Here is a 15316-nt window from a genome sequence, read left to right as displayed (position 1 = left end):
AGAATAATATGTCTAGCGGGGTGATCCAGGGAATTCATCCACCTCCTGCCCTTGACCTCTAGGGCCTTGTAGGGTGGTGCCAGAAGCTCCCTTAGCTCCGCACATGGCCCTGGACCATGCTGGTCCAGAATCCCCGGGCACTTACTTTTCTCACACTCTTGCTGATGTCCTACCTTAGCTGCCATCTCTCCTGCGTTGACCAGCGGATTAGAAATGAAGGGCTGGGTAGAGGGAATGTGGATTCCCAGCGGCCTAGCCCAGGCTCCTGGAAATCAACCTGGACATATGAGAAAGAAATGATTGTGATGTTCAAACTCCATTCTGTCAATCTGTCATGTAGTGAAGTGTCCACATCTCCTTTGTGCAACTCGTACTTGCAAGCAGGAAAGGGATCCTCCAGATGCATTAATCATGCCATGGTAATTGTATGCATTTATTTTTGTTCAGGAACTCTAGAAACAAAACTAACAGGGGGAAGATACAGGAATAGCATGAGTCTGAAGTTACTAGATGCTTACAAGGGACATAATTTACAACAGCTCTTATAATTGGGGATAGTTGGGGGTGGTCCTACTTTGAGCCTGGACCAAATGACCTCCTGAGGTCCCTTCCAACCCTCATTTTCTATGATTCTTAGTTTCATAGTGCTTAGAGTCAGAAACATCATCAGGTCTGATGCCCTGCTCCAGGCAGGAATGGGTGCTGCGGCCATATCACCCCAGCCAAATATCTATCCAGCCTCCTCTTGCAGACCCCCAAGGTAGGACAGAGCACCATCTCTAATTTATCACATCACCTAAAATCAACATAATGATTTATATATATAAAAATAATATTCAATAATATCCATTCATCAAAGAATCATACTGGAGACTGGCTTACTGGTTGGTGAGCTTTTGTCCTCTGTGTAGATCAGGGATTAAAGCTGTATTTCTAAATCTTTCCCATTTGGTTGCTAATAATCTGCTCTGATGCAACTGTTTCTCTAACATCAGAGTAATAAAAGATATACGTCGTCAAACCTGTAAACACCTTGGAAGAACCACCGGTAATACAGATCCTTTGACCGGGAAAGATGATGTTCACCAGGGTGCTGCACTAAAACCACTAGTGGCTCCTAGATTTTAGCATCTTGTATTTTTTGCATGGGACAGAGAGGAGGGGAAAGCAATTCCTTCCACATTTGAGCAATACATTGTCTAGTGGCTAACAGGAAGAAGCACAGTAGCTTTCATTCTGCACAAAGCAATCTTTCTTTCACGAGGCAGTCATCAGGCCCACCAGGCGATCCACCCACAATGAGAGTCATGCTTCTGGTTACTTGCCCGCCAGAATATTTGACACTCTGGGCACAACCATCATACATGGAAAAAGAAGCCTTTTTCTCTGCAGCTTCTCCAACCTGATGCATCACTGTTTGAAAAATGAGCGGAGGATCATAGTTGAAACATGTCATCTGTAAGTTTTCCTCGGTAAAACAGAAGGCAGATGACTGACCCCACTCCCCTATTTCTTCCTATTGTTCTAGGTAATGCTTGCCACAACAGTCATCAAAAATTGCTTGATGATACCTTATATCCTCTCTCTAAAAAGAGTTGCCTTAACTGGGTAATCCCCACTCTGACCTATACAGAGCTGCATGTCTAATAAATTCTAGGGAGGAGCTCTGTATTTTTAGCAAGTTGTTCAGGAGCAGGGGCTGGAGGAAAGCAATGTTTCATGATAATAAGGTGGTCTTCAAGGGTTTTTGGCCTAAATTGGTCTCTTACGCTACATCCATTCCCTTGAACCATTCACTTTCTGTACCAATCTACAGGCTTGAATAAGGTTTCACACACCAGCTCAAAACATCCTCCAACTGAGCTGCATGAAAATATGCCATTATATTGCATGCTGCAAGACCTCCCATCTTGCAGGCTGGTGTAACAGAGATGCACTTACCCTTGTCTTATTTTTCCAGATGAAGTGCAGGAGAACAGCTGGCCAAGCCTTTCAAGTACTCTCTGGTCCACATTTAGATGAACACTGGAATGAAAAGAAAAACTTGGGGAGTACATTCATTGTCATGAGGGTTTGGTCTGCCCATGCTAGAAATGTTCGTCTTCCACGCTCCAGCCATTCTTGGAGGGACACTGTTATTGTAGACCCAACAGATAAATAATTAACATTCAAGAAGCCCTTGTGCTTTTCTCTTAGGTTAATGCCCAGGTCTCTCACTGAACTTTTGGCCAACTAGAGGACTACAAAACTAAAATTCTTGGTTCAGAGGTGATACCTTTTATCAGGCCAACTAGAAAACAACAACAACAACAATCTTGCTTTTCAAGCTTTTGGGCACACATGCCCTTTTTCAAGTTGAGGGGAAATTAAAAATAGTAAAAGTCCCCTTAGGTAGAAAACTCTATACACTCAAGTTTTTCATATTCCAGCTCAAGTTTCTCTGAAATACCTACCATTTCTGATGTATCACAATTAATTTTAGATCCTGAGACCAAGCCAAATCTACAGGTATTGGCACTGAATTTTTCTGCAAAGTAAATATATACGGTTTTTATTTTCCCCCATTCCAGCTCCAGTTCCTCAGAAGACTTAAGATTTGATATATCATAATTCATATTATACCTGATGATCAAGCTGAAGCTACAGGCCTGGAAAACATTTTTTATTAAGGAGGAAAGGGTCTTTCAGGACTTGTCACTGACAAAAAGGAAGGAACGGCATGAAATTACAGCATCTCTCAGAAAAGCAAATGCAGAGGTTTGCCTTTTAAAGATACCTTTGCACATCCAAAACAGGAGTTTCTTTTACAGGGGAAGAAAAGAGGGCCATAAAATCCTTGAGAGACTGCTACTCAAAATAACTTTCCCCTCCATGAATACATAAAGAGCCTCTGCTGGGGGTGCACCGTGGTTAATTTTCCTTTTAGCTGTCCTCTGATCACCATCTCCATCTACCGTCCTCAAGGTTAAGACAATATGCCCCACTTTCCTATTTGACTGTCTTGGGGAACAATGTGGTGGTTGCAACCATCCTGATCCGAGGTGCTCAGCCTACAATTGGGTCTCTTGTAAAAGCACAAGGCCTACCTTTTCTTATGAAAAACCCTCCTCCTTTAAACAGGGCCATTCAGGTCTGTGAAGTTTAGAGAAATTATTTGCTCAGCTCACCCGTTCCTCCGCAGTTTGCATCCTTTTCATTCATTTGGTAGTCTAAAAGTCCACTCTGTCACCTAATCCCTGTCAATACGCTCATAAGCTATGTACCCTCACCCATGCAAACACTGAATACACTTTAAACTAAAAAAGGAAGACTTTCTAGGTTATACTTTGGTATATCTGATATACCTGTGTTACATCTGCAGCCCCCTTGTATCCTTTGATACATTTATTTCATAGACATTAGGGCTGGAAGGGACCTTATTTTAGAGCTCATTTAAAATGAGTTCTAAAATTAACTTCATGAACCCACCCCCACCCCTTATTATTTACCCAGACTCATTTCTCACCCACATCTGGATGTCCAAATGTTGCTTCATTTCTACCCTTTGCTGCCGTCTCCTTTTTCAAAATGTGGAGATTCACCCTACCCCTCAAATGCACAGGGATGGTGAACCCCTCCCAACCTGAGCAGTGAAATCCTTCGCTGAGGGTTTCCAGTTCCCTTCCTCTTTCCACTATTTTTATACCAGTGCAGATCACTAATATGACACGCTATATTTATACTCCTCCCCCCATACCCTGCCCTTTTACTTTTAGCCTCATAACATGCTGTTTTGTGCCAAATTTTACATAGCATCTCAGTTCCCACATTCCTATTTTTATCTGCTTTTTTTTTTCCTGTGATACATCCCTTCCTTTCCTTTTTTGTTGCCTCTCTCTCATCTGAGTTGTCTTCAGTGCAGCTCAAATCCTCCACTAACACTGCCATTTGGCAGCATGGGGTTGCTCCCTGTTGCCTGCATCCACCTCAGCCAGGGGTTCCAGAAAGTTTTTTGCTCCGTATGGTGGGTGTTGACACGCAAATGTATGTTTAAAAGGAAACCCCGATCTGTATCCTCTAGCTGCAGTTCCAAGAGATGTGCAATCCCCTTCCTTTTCCTTCACGTAGATTGTGACCAGCCTTGAACACCTCTGTTACACCCTGAGAAATGATGCAACTATGAGCCCACCCAGATAGATCCTGCCTCTGTGTGCTCTATCTATAACAGTGGTTCTCTATTTTTTTGGATTCCAGGCAATCCTCCAGGCACTCAAGGGGCCCCTCCATAACTTGCATGAATTGAAACTTTCTGAAACTAATTTCTATAATATTATACTAATTTCTGAAACCCAATTTCAGAAACTAATAATACAGTGCCGACCCCATTACACAGGATCTGGGCAGTAGGGGTGGGGGGATTGTCCAGGCAGAGACAAGCCTGAGCCTGCCTTAGCTGCTCACCTTATCTTCCCATGCCTGAAGAAAGGTGTTTGTGCCCAAGAGCTTGCAAAGAACAATTTTTTTCCAAATATTTAGTTGGTCTAATAAAAAAATACCACATTTACCCAAAGAACCGTGTCTGCTTATCTCCTTGCACCTTGCAACACCCTTCAAAGGATCTGGACGCACCCTGGTTGAGAATCACGGGTCAAATAGGACTACTAAGCCATTCAAGTCAGAAGGTAGCCAGAAGGAAGGGAAAGATCTGCACCCCACAGACCAACTAAAGCAGAGACACCTACGCTTTTGTGAGCAAACAGCTTGCTGCACCAGATGCTATGAAGGTCCAGCAGGTAAAGGACTGGAAGGGCTGCTGCCCTGGTGTCCAGCTGTCAGAGGGAGGGGAGGGCCTGCTTCCCCCACCCAAAGTCACGTTGACTTACGTGTGCGTCTCTGTGCAGAGTTATGGCCAATTGCAGGTTTTACTGTGTCTTTATATCTGGCTTTCAACCCTCCCCCCAGTCCCACCTTCCGCTGTCTTCTCTTCCCTGGCACCCTCAAAAGTGGCATCCTCACTTCTGCAGGCCCAGTGAGCTGTCTGGATGGATGACCTTGTGAAAGCAGCTTTTCAAATGGAGCCCATTCAACAAAGAGGCGGGGGAGTGTTTTTTTGGAGGTGCAGATGGCCTGGGATTGGTGATACTTGCAGATTGTACCACTTTCCCCTTGAAGCTCTAGCTCCACACAACTCGCTTCTGCAGCAATCCCCATGGACTTGTCTTTCACCTTGATGAACTGGGATATAGTTCACTGGATGGTGGCTTATTGCCCACTGGCTGTCGAGAGTAAGGCATATGCTTACTCCCAGTAAAATGAATGCTCATGAGGCTGTCCTGACCCTGGCTGGGTTGGAGGGACCCTTATGGACTCAGAGGCACAAACCCCCTTTTGCTCCCCAGTGCTGGCTGGATCTCTCTCCTGCACCACCCCAATTAGCCTCCCATCCAAGCAGTAACTGTCTGCCTTCTCTGCTACCTCTCCCTGCCCTGGAAGTCTCTTGCTGCAAATCTCCCTGCTCCCCCAGCCTTCATCCCCACTCACCAACCAGGCAGAGAGATGTCCTCCTCCTTGGAGCTTGCAGTTGACTGACAGCCTAAAAAAAAGGGACAGGAAAGTGCTTCTGCTTTTACCCCTCTTCTCACCTGACCTTGGGTATCTCTACCCCTCTTCTTGGCTCTGGGACTTAATGGTCTCCCAAGGAGACAAGCCGAAGTCCAACTCTGGGGAACAGAGGAGTTGTGTGAAGATGAGCAGTGTTCCAAGCAACCCACAAGAAAATCCCATATCCTAGTCCTAGTGTGTAATGAGCACGTTTCTCCCAGAAACAACTGCTTCATCTCTGGAAACAAAAATTCATCAGCTGGCTGCACAAGAAGAAATCAGGACTAAACACTGATATTAGGTTCACGGCGTATCACAGCTTATCGAACTCATGAGTCTTTCCACTGAAAGGTGAGAATGACCCAGCTCCCTTTGGATAGGCCTTGATTTCCCAGTACTCAGCTACTTTTCTTCTGCAAATTGTGTTCTGCTCCCCTAGATAATTTCTCTCACTCCTTCCCTTCTGCTGTGTTTTCCCTATGCTGGGCCTGGCTCCTGTGATCAGAGACCCCATGAAGTTCTCAAAAGATCTCACCCTACCAGACCTGAGGAAGAAGCTCTTACATTGGAAAGCTCATCTGACTTGATCCCAACCACCCAGTTGGTCCAATAAAAAGGATCGCTCTAAGAGAGATGTCTTGCGCTAGAAAGCTTGTCCAACTTGATCCCAATTCTATAGTTGGTCCAATAAGAAAGAACTCTCCCAAAGACCTGAGAAACAACATCTTGCACTGGAAAGCTTCTCTGGCTTTATCCCAACTATAGACTTGGTCCAATCAAAGAGATCAACCAAAGAAATCCTTGCCTAGGACACAAGACGACCCCCAGAGTTGATCCTACCTGAAGGCTCCCCCTCCCTATGCTATTCGTATTTGTAGTGGGGCGAAGGAAAGATGATCTGGGATTCCGCACCTCCGCTCCACCCATTAGGCTCCAAGCAGACCTGCCTGTGTGCCCTGTTTCTAGCCCATGACCCTTGGCTTCTCCAACCCAAGGGGGCCTTTTCCTTTGCCCTCTTCCACTCCCCCGCACCAGACTGCACGGCGTTTGTAGCTGGTTCTGGGGGCAGCTCTTTGGGGCTGAAGGGAAGGAGCTTTTCCTCTTTCACCCCCAAACCCAGTTGGGCTACTCATGTCTGCCATGCCAGGGCGAAGACACCTCCGTATCCCTCGGCCTCTGTCACAGACTGAAGGCATTAAAGTAGGGGTGCTCAAACTTTTGGCCCTACCGGCCAGACAAGGGGCCTTGGGCTGCTCCACAGGTCAGATCAGGTCCTGGAGCCCTTTATCGTCCCCAGCCTGCTGGGATCAGGCTCCAGGAGCCCTATGCCTTCTCTGCTTGGCCCCATGTGCAGGGCTTGGGCTTTGAGAGCCCGCCACCACCTATGGCCAGGCCTGTGCACCAGGATCGGGTCCCATGACACAGTGACGGGGGCTAGATCTGACTGACGGCCTCTGGGTTGAGTCCAACTGGGGTTTGGCAACTGTTGATCCTACCTGGGGTTGTGTACCCTTGTATTAATGTAGGACTGAGCCCAGGGCTGCTGTGCCCTCTTCCCCCTATGGAGTGAAGCTCTAGCTGGTGGGGGATGACTACCACACTGCAACTACTATTTTGGGGGTTTCGATATGATTCCCAAACACAGCAGGAAGCTTGGTAAAAATATCTCCTCTGCTGAAGATAAAATGGAAAGGACCTCAAAGACCATTCGATTTTGAGCTTTATCCACTTCATCCTCCCCTGCTCCGTGCAATACATGGAACTGGCTGAGACAGGGGCTTGTGGGGCAATTTGCCTGCCAGGGGATACCCGTTTGTCCTATTCCTTGCCCATCTTCCAAAGAAACGTTAAATAAAACCCCTACCCCTCACATTTCCGGCTTGTTTTCAAGCCTGCGGGTTTGAACATCCTGAGTATGGGAATTGTTTTTCAACTGCTTCCCCACCTCCTCCCCAGAGCAAGGTGACAGAGATAGAGACAGACTGTTGCAGATAAATAGATATATAGAGAGGTAGAGAAATAGAGACAGCTATAGACAGAGAAAGATATATATATATAGAGAGATAAAGATAGATATCTCTATATCTACATATATATATATATATTTAAAGGGTAGCATAAAAATGATGATGTGGTGTAGGCATGATGGTCCAGAAATTGCAGGCAAGGATGTCTTAGGGTGATCTCTGTTAGTGGGCCAGCTACGTAGCTGGGATAAAGTTAGACGAGGTTTTGAATGCTAGACATGCTTCATCAACAGCTTGCCCAACTCTAACCCAAATACATAGTCAAAAAAATAAAAAAATCTCACCCTAAGAGACCTGATGAAGAATGCCTTGCACTGGAAAGCTTGTTTAAATTTACCCCAACTACAGAGTTGGTCCAATCACGGAAAAAAACCCCCCAAAGAAATCCTTGCTATTTAAATGGATTTGAGCTCTGGGGAGTAAACAAATGCTTTCTCTTGTTTGTAGTGGTACAGAGAGAGAGAGACAGAGAGAAAGAGAGCACAAGCTTTTCTGAAGCCAAGCGCACATCTTAAAAATAGCTGTTGGTTGGGGCAGGGGAGAGGTGGTAAACACAGGCCTAGACTGCAAGGCTGGTGGGGAGAACTTGCCCAGACTACAAACACACGAAAAAACATTGATTCACACCCCAAGGCTCAAATTAATTTAAATAGTGAGGATTTCTTAGTGTTTACCTTTGATTGGACCAACTCTATAGTCAGGATAAAGTTAAACAAGCTTTTCCAATGCAAGACATTCTTTGTCGGGTCTCTTAGGGCGAGGTCTTATTTTTGGACCCACTGTATATTTGGGATAAAGTTAGACAAGCTTTTGATGACCTGATGAAGCATGTCAAGCATTCGAAAACATGTCTAACTTTATCCCAGCCACGAAGCTGGTCCACTAATACAGATCAGCCTAGGAAATCCTTGCCTCTAATTTTCACACCATCCTACCTACATCATTACTCTTCTGCTACCATTTAAATAGGGCTCACCGGTCCTGGGAAGCAGAACCATTTAGAAACACTCACCAAGAACATTTAGCAAAAGTCATTTCATCATGATCTGCACATTTTGTGAAGCAGTTTAAACAGCTTTGTTAAAGAAAAATAAATCGGGACCTCACTTGACATTAAAATGCTACCGTGAGGGAAGGAAAAGCTATTTCATTAACGTGCTGCCAGCATTATCTGCCAAACTATTACAACAAACTTCAAGTCGATAGAAACCAGTGATTCTCAAGAGGCAAAGCTGTGCTCCCTGACTTTTCTGAATTTCTCTAGGGTTGTTCGTTGTAGTTGGTCTAAGGACATAGGCAGAAAAAGGTTCTTTAGGTAAAAGTGGTATCTTTCATGAGACCAGCTAAATAGGTGGGAAAAAATTGTTCTTTGCAGGCTATCAGGTACAAACACCTGTGTCTGAAGAAGGATATTTGTACCCAAAAGCTTGCAAAGAACAATTTTTTCCAACTATTTAGTTTGTCTGATAAAAGATGTCATGTTTACCTAAAAAATCTCATCTGTCTTCTGAATTTCTCAGCGCTCGCTGTGGATGAGGGCAAAGAAGGCCCCTTCTTTTCCCTGTGCAAGGGATGCATGAAATGTCACCCTCCTACAATTGTAAAAGTCCCCAGATAGAAAATCAACCTATTTTCTATTATTTTCTACCGATGGGGACTTTTACCATCTTTAAATTTTCCCTCAGTCTGAACAAGGGTGTGTGCGCCCAAAAGTTTGCAAAGAAGAGATTAAAAAAAAAGTTTGCTTTTTGTAATGTCTTAGTTGGTCTAATAAAAGGTATCATCTCTGAACCAAGAGTTTTAGAGTTCTTCATTTCTTTTTGTCTCAGACCAACACAGCTACCAAATACAAGCCTCCTACCATCGCATTTGTTTTCATTGTTCCTGCCAGCAAACTTGTGTGATCAGCAGTGGCTTAGCAGAAAACACAGCCACTGCGTACGGGGCAGTGGTGGCTCCTGCCAAGCTGATGGCAGCGGTGCATCCAGTTGATGCTTTTACACCCCTCCCAAAAAGAGCGTGACTGTGTCTGCTGCCACAGACCTCTTAGTTATACAACGAACACCCTGACACACAGCCTTGCTGTTCCCCAATTAATTTCTGAGCTCAAGAACACTTTGCTCCCTCCTTTACATCTCCTTATTCTCAGTTGTGCAGTTATCCCAGTCTCTTTTCCTGGAGCTGGATCATGGGAAAGCGGGGGTGGAAGGGACCTCCCGAGGTCATCTAGCCCAGCCCCGGCTCAAGTCCCAGCCTTTCTGGGACCGCGAGGTGCCACACTCTGCAGCCAGGGACCCCGGCGGGGTTGAACCCGGACATCAGAAAACAGCCCCAAAGAATCAGCATCGCAGCCGAAAGCGTCACCACAACCTGTTGCTAAAGGCAGAACCATCCCCTTTGATTCTTCCTAGAAACTCAAGCGGAAAGCGAACATCAGTACGGGGGCACAGCAAGCGCGTAAAGAGCTGCCACAGACACTTTCATTAATATGCATTAGTTAAAGTGCATTAAGGTGACTGCCTGCTTAACCAAGCACTAATTCAATGCATGGGTATTTGTGCTGCCGGGCACAGTTTTGTGGTGATGCTTACTGCGCAGTAGCCTAATACCACCGGGCAGTCGTGTATTTCGACGGGGTTTGCCCTGCACCTTACAGCAGCATTATTAAGCTACCGCGCAGCACACGTCTCACGGAGATGCACCCACTGACTGGGCCGCTCGTCTTTTAGCTGTCCCAAGTGATCTGTGCCGGGCCCTTGCTGTCCCAGCTCACGGCTTTACGCGCAGCTGTCCCGAGTGGCATAGCAAGATGTCCGTGTCACATCACTTGTCTTGGAAGGGACAGTGGCCTGGGCCCCCCCCCGGCCTGCTCCTGTCCCTCGCAGCCTCCAGCATTTCAGGTTTGGGTGGGCCGGATTCGGAAACCTGTGCGTAATAAACCCCTGTTTGCCATTCACAAACTGTCAATCCCCTCTTCAATAATACATCCCTGCTGGCTGGCTCGTCACCCTTGAGCATGGTTGGCTCGGTTTTTGCGAGTCTCAGCCTGAGGCGGGCGGGCGGCAGACGACAGGACGAGACGCAGCGGGCTCCAGCTGCGGCCAGGGAGGTTTCGTCTGGACATCAGGGGAAACAATATGCGCCGGGGCAGGTCCCTGCCCAGCCCGGGGTGCTGTCGCGCCGGGAGTTGAGCGGCCGCAGCGCCCCCCCCCGCCCGGCGGCCGGGCCGAGCCCTGTCGCGCCCCGTCTCGCGGCCCTACCTGCCCGGCGCGGCCCGGCCCGGCGCGGCGGTGCCGGCGCTGCCCAGCGGGACGCGGAGGAAGAGGCGGGACAGGAAAAGCGCCGCGGCCGCCTGCCTCGCTCCTCCCCCGGCCCCGCGGCGGGCGCAGGCCTGGGGGCAACGGCCGGGCCAGCTGAGGCGGGAGGCGCGGCCTGCCGGGCTTTCCTCGGAGCATCCCCGCGGAGAGGCGGGCTCGGGACGGAGACCGCCCGGCCTGGACTCCCGTGCGCTCAGCACTGGGGGCGCGCCTTCCCCTCCCCAGCGCGGGGGGGCTGGGATTGCTCCCCGCACTGGCCCGGGGCTGGGGGTAGCAGCAGAGGCCCTCCCCTGGGTCAGGAGACCCCAGCTGCCCGGGTGCCGGAGCTGTTTGAGCACCCCTGCAAGCCAGGCTGCCCCTGGGGCCAACATTTCGCAGCACTGTTTTTCTAACAGCTGTTTAAGACCAGGTTAGGCCCGAGGGGCAGCCGAGCTGCGGCCACCAGTTGGAGCGACAAGGGGAGGCTGAAGTCCATGCAGGACCGGTGCCCCCAGCCCACCTGGTCCCCTCGGCCTGGGGAAAGGTTGGAGCGGAGGGGCTCCCAGATGCCAGCTGTGGGGCAGGGGCTCTGTGCTACCCTGAAGCCACCTTTCCCGGCAGCTCTCCCTCCCCGGGGAGCTGCAGCCGGGCACGTTGGCAGGGCCAGGGCAGAGCTGCCTCGAAATCCTGGCAGCTCCTGTTCTCCCTCCCCCAGCTGCAGCCCCGGCCTCATGGGAGAAGGAGCAAGTGGGCTGCTGGTCGGGTATCGGCAGGGCTCGGGGCTGTGGGTTGGGAGCAAAGGGGGATTGGCAGGGCTGGGGGAGCCGGGGAGGGCTGTGCTGACTGCAGGTAGGGACATGACAGTGCCAGGCTGCAGCAGGCACACACTACGTGTGCACACGTTGGCAACGATGCCCTCACCTGGTTCTGGGTCAGACGCTCCCCGCAGGAACTGCACCGGCTTGTACTGGGGCTGAGCCCAGGGGGAGCAGGTGCCTGCTCCTGCAAGGTTATGGGACCTGATGGCAGGAAGCTGGGCTGGGGTGCTCTGGAGTCACTGGGGCCACACAAGTGCTATAGGCAGCGGGTAGAAGAGAAGGGATGGACAGTCACATCAAGCCAGGGCAATGGGACACAACCGTGCAGCCCCTCTGGGCATGAAACTGGGGCAGTGTGGTATGGTCCTGGCTCTTCCATCCCCTGATAAAGTCTTCATTATCTCTCATGCAGGAGCAAGTTGGCAGAAGGCCCCACGCTGGGTCCCCTGGCAGAGAAAATGGCTGCTGGGCTGAGGTCAACACCTGCCTCAGGTCTCCCATTCCCAGACCTGCTGCAGCCTCCGGTGATGATGGTGGAGCAGGACACAGATCGCCCTGACCCCACAGCAGGAGCTGAAGCAGCAAGGAAAGTCCCTTGTGTCATCCCAGCTGAGACTAGCAGGGAGCTCCCAAGACAGGCAGCCTCATAACCTTTTCCACCCCAGCTGGGTCACTCCCTTCTGGTGCTTGTTGCTCTAGCCATCCTGGCTTCACTCAACTCAGCTCCCCTCTACTCCCAGTTCAGGGCTGGGGTTACTGGGTATGGTATGGGGCACTGACCTCTGAAGGGTAAAGTCCTTCAGGTTCACTTTGATCAGCAGATCTTTGGGTAGTGGGAGTCTCAAGCAATTGAGACCTTGGGATGCACAGGGGTCTCCTTGTCATGTCTTTGCAGCAGCTCTGGGCACAGGGAGGGGATGGAGCTGGTAACAGCCCCCGAGACACAGGCCACACCACAGGAGCTATGCTAGCTAGAGGCTGGAGCAGGCTGAAGCACCTTGCTGCTGAAGGTGGCAAGCCTAAGAGCACTGGCTGGGCAGTGGTGAGAGCCACTTGCTGTTGGCCAGACTGACACAGCACTCTGTCTTCCCCTCCAGGCATCTCCCCTGCTCCTCCAAACAGGTCATCATCCCTACAAGCAGCTTCTCCTCAGGCGTGCTCCAATTTGGTCTCCAAATCCTTGGATCCTCTAGTGCTCAAAACAGGTAGGGAGACTAGTTTTCTGGCACCCTGAAGTGGGGGAGGCGGAGATCTCTTGGGTAGCCTAGTGTAGCCCCATATCCTAGTAGCAAGTGGCCTTGGCAATTCCCTGCCCCCCCCCACCACTTTGCCTGTATCTCTTGCTACAGAGAAGTAGCTCTCTACACGAGGGCAGTATACCTCTCTGGAGGCTGACATTGGCTCCAAAGATAAGCAGCTTGAAATCCTCTGGGCCAAGCAAGAGGGACTTAAGCACGGGCATTTACTACAGGCCACCAAACCAAGGGGAGGAGCTGGATCCGGGTGACTTCAGCTACCCAGACAGACTGGGAGGAACACTGCTAGGTCAGATTGGTCACATAGTTTCTTAACACTGAAGGAGCTCTTTCTAATCTAGGCAGTGCAAGGGCCAACCAGAGGTACCGCTCTTCTAGACTTGGCCTTGGCCACCAGAAATGTACTGGTGTGTAGCTTGAACATTGAGGGTAGCCTGGGTGACAGCAGCCATGAGCTCAATCAGGTTCATTGTCTGTCACAAGGCTGACAGGTCAACCAACAGGATTGAAGTCCTGGACTTCAAAAATGCTAATTTCAACAGGCTCAGGACATTAGTAGGGGAGGCAATGCAGGACCAGAGATGGAAGGCAGATGTGCACGAAGAGTGGTCGTTCCTCAAGGACATGATCCTTGAAGCACAAAAGAAAACTTCCTATGAAGAGGAAGGGTAGCAGGACTGGGAAGCCCTTCTGGCTCAGTAGGGACTTTGTGGTTGTCTTGGGGGAGGAGAGAGGCATACACACAATGGAAGCTAGGGACAGCCCTCAAGGAGGACTATACAACAGTGGTCTGCATTTGTAGGGAAATGATTAGAAAAGCTAAAGGCAGCAACTGAGTTTAAGTTAGCCCTTCACCGTCAGGGTATCCCAACTATGGAATAAACTCCCTCCACAGGTGGTGCAGTCGCCTACCCTGGAGGTTTTCAAGAGGAGACTGGATGGCCACCTGACTGCAGTCACCTAACCCCAGTTGTCTTCCTGCCTGGAGTGGGGGGGCTGGACCCAATGAGCTGCAAAGTCCCATCCCCTGACCATCTCTGAATCTACATGTATCCCATGCCTTGCTGATGTTTCTAGGCCTAGCAGCAAGTGCTCTATGTTCTCACATCCAGTAATTCTCTGTTGTCACATCTGGTCTTTACTTATTATCACATCTAGTTTCCCTTTTCACAGTTCAGTGAATCTGCTCCTCACTAGGGTTAGCCATCCTTGTCACCCTCACCTGGGCCACTTACATTCACCAGGGAGGTAACTGGCCTAGCATTTCTTGGGAACTCCCTCCAGCCAACCAACCCACCCTTCCCCAGCAGGGTGCAGTTTTCAGTCATACGCAGGACCAGGAGCCTCCAAACCATCCTCATGGCTCCTGCCCTTACCTCCAAGGTGCTCCAGGAACAGCTCAACCAGATATTGCCTCCTTGCCTGCCCAGCTCACACTACTGCTTCTCTCACGGAGGGCCTGGGTTAAAAGGCAGGTGGCTTCACCCCCTCAGCCAATCCCAGGGTCTTCCTAGGGTCATGTGCTACCTTTGATGAGGCTAGCACCCACCTGCAGGCTGCCCCACTGCCAAGTAGAAACCTTAAAGTGGCAGGCACTGCAGGTGCCCTGCCACATTGTGACCTTTCAGTGCTGACATACACAGTAGATAGATATGTTTCTTCGTGTGATGTTTCCCTTTTCTAGATATCTTGAAATGGTACTTACCACGCCCTGTTCTGTTTGGGTGTAGTGTCACACAGTTTGCTCATGTTTTGTACTGAAGGTAGTCCCATATTATATCATACAGGTATCTTTCCAAAAAAAAAAAAAGCAATACATAAAAAACTATGTTACTCAGTAGCACATGGGGGCTCTGCACATGACCTGCAGCAGGCATTAAAATGCCCGATTCCAGTTCTGCTATGGGAGAAAAGCAGCTATTTTCCCTTTCTATTCGGAGCAAGTGATGCTAGCTGCTCACCACTCAGGGCCTGATTCTTTTCCACCTAATAGGGGCCTGTGTGGATTTGCCTGCCTATATGTGCTGCTTTGCCCTCCTGCTCAAATCCCTGAAAACACACATTGGCACATTTACTTTTCAAACTGAAGACTAAGGAGTAAACGCTCCAGAGGGGAAAGGCCTGGAAGAAGCAACTCAACTCTGGGAAAGGGTAAGAGAGCCACAGGACAGCTACAAGGGGGGATAAAGGGTCCAAATGCAAAATAGATCCAATGTATGTGCACAAAAATAAAAAGCATGGGAAAAAAACAAGATGAGCTGGAAGCTGTAGCCTCCAAAAAGAACTATGAAAGGGTTGGGAGAAAAGGTGGTGGTGTTGTGCTGTATGCCAAAAACATA

At 49.3% G+C, this 15316-nt stretch overlaps 1 protein-coding gene and 1 long non-coding RNA gene across 6 annotated transcripts in view; one reads left to right on the top strand and one right to left on the bottom strand.

The window, feature by feature from the left end:
* LOC149861893 (uncharacterized) overlaps positions 1-11004 on the bottom strand; it is a 48454-nt gene extending 37450 nt beyond the window's left edge. For 2 of the 5 annotated variants that reach the window (XM_090054569.1, XM_090054574.1), the window contains exons 1-3: positions 10868-11004; positions 1942-2025; positions 174-277 (exon numbers count right to left, since the gene is read on the bottom strand). In XM_090054569.1, the coding sequence (XP_089910695.1) occupies positions 174-185 (12 nt within the window). In that variant the 5' untranslated portion in view covers positions 186-277; positions 1942-2025; positions 10868-11004. Of the gene's footprint in view, positions 1-173; positions 278-1941; positions 2026-10198; positions 10218-10261; positions 10470-10867 lie in introns of those variants that run through there. The other 3 variants (XM_090054571.1, XM_090054573.1, XM_090054572.1) reach the window with 3 other exon arrangements.
* A 190-nt stretch (positions 11005-11194) lies between these two features.
* On the top strand, positions 11195-15229 carry LOC149861892 (uncharacterized). Its single transcript, XR_016443230.1, has 3 exons — positions 11195-11333; positions 12134-12926; positions 13873-15229. It is a non-coding gene; the product is annotated as an uncharacterized LOC149861892 (long non-coding RNA).
* Positions 15230-15316: the final 87 nt, after the last annotated feature.

This window comes from Crocodylus siamensis, chromosome 6 (assembly GCF_052110815.1).
Source record: "Crocodylus siamensis isolate JL-2025a chromosome 6, ASM5211081v1, whole genome shotgun sequence".
Classification (NCBI taxonomy): domain Eukaryota; kingdom Metazoa; phylum Chordata; order Crocodylia; family Crocodylidae; genus Crocodylus; species Crocodylus siamensis.
The sequence above is the reverse complement of the archived record's forward strand: the minus strand, read 5'-3'. Positions and strand labels throughout refer to the sequence as shown.